This window comes from Dipteris shenzhenensis, chromosome 12 (genome assembly GCF_047967505.1).
Source record: "Dipteris shenzhenensis isolate YYH24624 ecotype China chromosome 12, Dip_SZ_1.0, whole genome shotgun sequence".
NCBI lineage: Eukaryota > Viridiplantae > Streptophyta > Polypodiopsida > Gleicheniales > Dipteridaceae > Dipteris > Dipteris shenzhenensis.
Window position 1 is genome coordinate 14,348,297 of NC_141607.1, and position 6,997 is coordinate 14,355,293.

Below are 6,997 nucleotides of genomic sequence, written 5' to 3' on the forward strand. Positions count from 1 at the left end.
AAAAAGCTGGAAATATTTAAAAACCATTGAATTTTAGCTTCTTAAGAGAGGAATCGCCTACCTTAAGGCAAGCTTAATCAATAAGGCAAGCCAAAAATTCTTCAAGCTAGAACACACTAAGCTGCAAGTGTTGCAATTTGAATGGAAAGCCCATGATAACAAACAAGTACTTCACTATGTGGGCGTTTTTGAAAAAGTAACAAGGTGGGAGTTTTGGAAAAAGATTGAAGGTAAAAGGATGCATGGTACAGAGTCAAGATCTCAAGGGAAAGCTAATAAGAGCCTTTTGATATAGCTGTGAACTTTATTAAGGTAGAGCCAAGAAGAGGCCACAACCGTTGTGAATCTACCCATCCATTATTCTGCCAAGAAGAAGGTGAGCTCTTCTTCGACATGACAACTTGAAGTCCCCACGACACCTTGAGAGGTTGGTAATTTGCCCCTCTACCAAGCCACCTTTGCATGCAACATCCATAATGTGCCCTCATCAACCAAGGGAGAGAATCCCCTTGGAGCTTTCGTTCCAAAACATTAACATACGAAGGCTTCTCGAAACCATCCCCTTCCCATCCACCTTCCCTTCAACAATAACACAAAATCCCCCCCCCCCCCCCCAAATGAAGGTTAGAATAAGGTGAGCTCTTCTACCATTACAACTTGATCGGTGGTTTGCCGCTCTGCCAAGCCATATCTGCATGCAACATCCATAATGTGTCCTCATCAACCGAGGGAGAGAATCCTTTTCAAGCTTCCGTGTCAAAGCGTCTCGACATATGAAGGCTTCTCACATTCATGGATGGCATTGTGAAGTGTAAGCTTTCAAATGAAGGTCAGGAGAAGGTGAGCTCTTCTTCGACAATAACTTGAAGTCCCCACAATAGTTTGAGAGGTTCGTGGTTTGCCCCTCTGCCACGCCACCTTTGCATGCAACATCCATAATGCGTCCTCATCAACCAAGGGAGAGAATGCCCTTGGAGCTTCCGTGCCAAAACATTGACATATGAAGACTTCTCGGAACTAGCCCCTTCCCATCCACCTTCGCTATAACAATAACGCAGTTCCCCCCCCCCCCCCCCAAATGAAGGTTAGAATAAGGTGAGTTATTCTTCCATGACAACTTGAAGGTTGGTGGTTTGCCCCTCTACCAAGCCACCTCTGCATGCAACATCCATAATGTGTCCTCATCAACCAAGGGAGAGAATCCTTTTCGAACTTCCGAGCCAAAAAGTCGACATATGAAGCTTTTCAGAACCATCCCCTTCCCATCCACCTACCCCTCTGCCAAGCCACCTCTGCATGCAACATCCATAATGTGTCCTCATCAACCAAGGGAGAGAATCCTTTTCGAACTTCCAAGCCAAAAAGTCGACATATGAAGCTTCTCAAAACCATCCCCTTCCCATCCACCTTTCTTCTCAAAACCATCCCCTTCCCATCCACCTTTCCTTCAATGATAACGCAGTCCCCCCCCCCCCCCGCACCCCCCGCCCCTTGTGTCAACTCTCTCGTTGATTCTAGGCTGACGATCCCTTCCCCAATCACCACACTCATGCTCTTACCTCTCCTCTCTCGTCCCCGTGTTATTTTCTTATGGAGCGACTTGTGAGATGTGATCGGGGAGCTAAAGAGGTGGCATCCATGGATGGCATTGTGAAGTGTAAGTTGTCAAATGAAGGTCAGAAGAAGGTGAGCTCTTTTTTGGCGACAACTTGAAGTCCCCACGACACCTTCAGAGGTTGGTGGTTTGCTTCTCTACCAAGCCACCTTTGCATGCAACATCCATAATGCGTCCTCCTCAACCCCTTCGAGCTTCCGTGCCAAAACGTTGACATATGAAGGCTTCTCAAAACCATCCCCTTCAACAATAACGCACTCCCCGCCTCCTCCCCCCCCTCCTCTCAAGAGGTTCCTCAACCCATTCCCCAAGAATCCTTCGACGACGACTTTATGCATACATAGTATGGACTGCAACATGCTCATCATTCACAAGGATGGCAACCATGCGTAGATGCCCAAGCCTCCCTTAGCTCCCTTAGCTCTTATCAATAACCCTACATGTTTCATTGCAAAAGACTCTGTACTGATATAATAGATTTTGTTGGCAATGAGATAGAAGGTAGAGGTCCTCCCTCTCAATATCCCACCCCAAGTAAAGGGACATTTAACTCTTGCATCATAACTCCACTACATCTTAACAAACTAGAAAGACTTTGTCAGCCATCAAGTAGCCATCTCATGAGTCATTCGTGTTATCCCCAAACTGTTTATTCAAGTGTATTTTTTCAACAGCCTTCACACAACAAAAATTGATTTTAATCGCCCTAAGCATTTGACAAAGACGTAAAATTTAATGAACAAATAAATAATAAGACCAAGGAAACAGGTCAACATTGACTACAACTTGAGTTAGAAGAGCTGCTTTATAATGTAAGATAACGCAACTTGAGGACAACAAAAGCGTTGCATGTCAATAGAAAGGATAGAACAAGTTGAACCATGTTGAAGTGGCTGCCGTGAAGGAATTCGCAATAGGAAAGAGGAAAAGAAGGAGAAAAAGTTGGAACGACTTCAAGTGGCCAAGAAAAAGGGGGACCAAAATAGAAACAAGAGAGAAAGGGGAAAGAAAAGTGGAGTCTCAAGGAATCACAAAAAAGCTGGAAATATTTAATAACCCTTGAATTTTAACTTCTTAAGAGAGGAATCGCCTACCTTAAGGCAAGCTTAATCAATAAGGCAAGCCAAAAATTCTTCAAGCTAGAACACACTAAGCTGCAAGTGTTGCAATTTGAATGGAAAGCCCATGATAACAAACAAGTACTTCACTATGTGGGCGTTTTTGAAAAAGTAACAAGGTGGGAGTTTTGGAAAAAGATTGAAGGTAAAAGGATGCATGGTACAGAATCAAGATCTCAAGGGAAAGCTAATAAGAGCCTTTTGATATAGCTGTGAACTTTATTAAGGTAGAGCCAAGAAGAGGCCACAACCGTTGTGAATCTACCCATCCATTATTCTGATCCAGTTGAATGTACAGAAATTACAGTCCCAAAACTTGAACACTTTAGCAGGGTGAGTGTCGTCTACGATATCTAAGATGATGTCCTGTACAGGTCTAACAACAAATCCATCTGTAATCAGTGTTTAGTAGGTCCATTCGGCTTATCTCAGGAATTCCTGCAAGGGCGACTTTGTGTGCATTCATCTGATGAGCATGGTGAGTGTCATGTAAAATGTCTAAGAGGATGAACTGTACAGTTCTAACAACAAATCCGTCTTTAATCAGTGTTTAATCTGGAGGGCTTTATCAGTAGGTCCATTCGGTGGGAAGGCTTATTTCCGGAGTAACTTCCTGCAAACCTGAACACCATCCAGTTTGTGTGCATTCATCTGATGATGAGCTCTGTATTTGCCACTCATCTGCAAGAAAACAAAGGAAAACAGCTCAACTCCCATTCTCCAAAAATCACGCCTCCCCGAAACGAATGACAACTTTGCATTTCTATCCTTACCCCTCCCCGATAGACGTTCTGTCGATGTTGAGACTTGATTTGAGAGGATGTCTTCCACGTTTAGATTCATAGCCTGCACCACGCGTGCTGGGAGAAGAACAGTTGAACAAGCTGCGTGCCCAAAACGACTGATCAGAAATGCAAGAGCTAGATCGGCTACAGACTGAAGGCCTACAAGAGCTCTTGCTTACCTGGTTTCCTTGCGCTGTCCCTGCCATAGCCGATCCGGCGGGGAAGGAACACTCCTGTGCCCCCAGATTCGCGAGAGCCTGTTACTCCCAGGAAAATCGCCCGCATTCTAGATCCTTCACCGCCGATCAGGGGATGCTGCTGCTGGCTTGCAGAGGTTATTTGATGAGATGATGTGAAGTCGGTTGCTCCCCACGCAGAACGCTCGGGCGGTCCCCATCCTCTCCCCCTACCTGGGCTCCCGCCGCTATGGTGGTGCGGAAGAGACCTGCTGCCACGGTCGCCCCAGCTCGTGCCGCCATGCTTGGAAGCGCGAAGATGCTGTAAAAACCCAATGCGCAGTCATAAACCATATTTGAAACGAAAGAAAGGCGCATTATATTGTGGCGATCGGAAAGGAGGATTCTACCCGGCTTGCAACGGGGCCACGTTCGTCGTTGCTGGATCTCGCTCCGGACTTGCTGCGTTGCAGATTGCTAGGCTGCGACTTTCCCCCGCAGTAGGAAGCAGACTTGGGCTCAGATGAGCTGACGCTAGTTTGTGACAAATCTTTCTCCGAACCACCATAGGGAGAAGTATTTGAAACCGGCTGTTGGAGACGTTTAAAGGTTGCCCTCGCCGGTAAGACTGGCGTAGACGATGCTTGCCTTTCGTCGCACGTTTTCAATCGAACCATTTCTCTGGTGGCTGGACAGAGCAGATCCCAGGAATCGTACGCAGCCTCTGAAGAGCTTAAATCTTTCGAGCTTGACAAGCCACTGCAAGATTCCGAGCTGCAGCAGCCAACCCCGACCAGAGTCGAGTGAGGAGATGCTGACAACGAGCTCTGTTACCACAAACAGGGCAAATCTAAAGTAAGATCAAGAAAGGAAGGCTCCAACAGCGCGCATCTCAAGAGTTCAAAAATAGATCTCGAGTTACCTGAGTAGGATCAACTAGCTCGGGAAGGCTGTCGGCGGGGGAATTTTCATCCTCATCATCGAGCATGGAGTGGGCAATCTGCTGGGCGAGCTGAGCGATGTAGTCAAAGCAATCATCTTGGACACTCTCGGTGGAGGAAGAGGCAGCGGATGATTCGACGGGGGAAGGAACGAGGGAGGGGAAAGAGAATTCGCAGGAGAGGTCGTAAGGGAGCTGGTGGAGGTGGTGGAATTGCAGCATTTGGCGAGCAGGTGGGAGAAAAACAGAGGAGGAATGTGAAGCATGGAAGCAGAGATGACGACGAAGCTTGCGAGCTCCAGAGCAGCAGCAAAAAGAACAACAGACAGACAGACAGCAACAGAACTAGTGTTTGTACGTGCTCTTGCAGCTCTTCATTGATCTCCGGAGGTCGCCTTCCCTTTTCTGTCTTGTTGTTCGTCTTGTTAGTTGTGTTCAAGTCGGACGGCACCACACGTCCAAAGTTGCAAAAGTTCTCACAAAAGCCAACCAAAAGTCCATCCCAGCATCCTTTTTCATTTTACCGTTGCATTTTAGGGTTCACACTCCACCTTCCTTATTCGTGTTTACCTTCTCAATTAGGGTTGAGTGCTCTTAGAGAGTGCCTCTACAAGATTTTGGTGTTGGGCACCCCTTTACAATTGGGGTTAAAACTTCAACTTCCTTAGGGCCTGTTCCTTCGTGAGGCTTGAATTGCAAACCACAAAGCATGATTTGTAATTGAAAATGTTCTTGCGAAGGTATCGGGTTGCAAATTCAAAAGAAACAATTACTGGTCTTTTCCTAAGCCCCTACTTTGAAGGAGGGGCTCACGAAAAAACCAAGCATAATGATTGCATTTACAAGCTACAGCCCATTAAATTTCAGCAAACTTGTGTCTGCAAGCAAGAGAAGGCTGCTTAGTTCTATAGGAATCGACCATACAGCAGGTAAATTCATTGGAATGCATGGGCATGTGAATGAATATGGGATTGCAACCTGGTTTTTTTCTCAAACCTTTAATTTTGAACCAACCCGGAACAGGCTCTTATCAGTGTTTAATAAGGAAAAATGCCTTACTTGGACATAAGGGAGGACTTAATGATATGATTTTCAACCTCTACTAACTAGTGAGGCCAATGGAGATTTATCACATTTGGAAACTTAAAAATTGTGTTGCTTTCAAGAAGTTTCAAAATGCAATTCCTCTTCATGAAGAAATAACAGTGGCTCAAGATGCTATTATGGAGTAAAATGTTCCTTCATCCTTTTGGTTTTTGACTGCCTTTAGCGACGAGTGGTTAAGCTTCTTTTGGCTTTTGCCTACCTATTCTAGGAGGCTGCCTTTTTTCTTTGTATTTCAAATGTCTTGGATAATACAATTTTTTTGTCAAAAAAAAAAAAACCTTATTAGTGCTTAGTTTTAACCTCCTGAATTAGTGTTTATTCGAACTCCCTCCTTAGAGGGCATCCCCACATAGGAGGTTTCCATGACAGAAACTTAGGGAAATCCAAAAAATACTCTGCTACCCAAAAATTCGCCTTGCTCTTACGAGCTACAGATGCTCCCCGCTAAAATCGCAAAATAGATTGATGTTTAGCGAGAAAATAGGCAAAATGAAGGCTTCTATCAACAAATGTTAGTGATCGATGGGAGCTGAAGATCCATTTGGCAGCTTGACAAAAACACAAAACTTTCTCCATTTCCCATGGATTGCTTATTCTTACGCTATTCCCCTATTTAATAACCTTCATTTTCTCTATCCTTCAATGGAAAACACGGGAATGCTCTCTTAGAGATATTAGCACTGCCGCCTTTGTATTTTAAAAAAAGTAATTAAAATTAAATAAGTTGCATGTGTTTCAAATTGCCATTTATAGAGATAATCCCATGGATTGCTTATTCTTACGCTATTCCCCTATTTAATAACCTTCATTTTCTCTATCCTTCAATGGAAAACACGGGAATGCTCTCTTAGAGATATTAGCACTGCCGCCTTTGTATTTTAAAAAAAGTAATTAAAATTAAATAAGTTGCATGTGTTTCAAATTGCCATTTATAGAGATAATCCCTTAAAAAGTTGTGTTTTAATACCCCAATGCCCTTTTAAAATTTGGTTGCTTTCTCTTTTGCAAGCAAAAGTGCTTGCTTTATCATTATATTAGGTGGCAGAGCCCACGTGCACATGTGCACTCCTATTTTTAACTTCGCCTTTTTTTCCCCCCATCACATTACACACCCACGGCCAACTATGAGGGGCCAACTATCCATGGCCTACACAAACAAGTAGTAGAGGAGCTTCCTAAGGGAATCGAATGTTGGCTTCCAACTCGGGTGGGCGAACACCCAAACATGGCCCGTGTGTTTCAATCTAGGCAATTGA

At 44.5% G+C, this 6,997-nt stretch overlaps 1 protein-coding gene across 1 annotated transcript; it reads right to left on the minus strand.

Annotated features, from left to right (window-relative positions):
* Positions 1–2,936: 2,936 nt before the first annotated feature.
* On the minus strand, positions 2,937–5,220 carry LOC147895858 (uncharacterized). Its single transcript, XM_087382695.1, has 5 exons — positions 4,617–5,220; positions 4,105–4,521; positions 3,698–4,016; positions 3,507–3,617; positions 2,937–3,414 (listed from the first exon to the last, which is right to left on the minus strand). Exons 1-5 carry the CDS (start codon positions 4,854–4,856, stop codon positions 3,302–3,304), a joined length of 1,200 nt encoding a protein of 399 aa, XP_087238821.1. The 5' UTR covers positions 4,857–5,220; the 3' UTR covers positions 2,937–3,301.
* Positions 5,221–6,997: the final 1,777 nt, after the last annotated feature.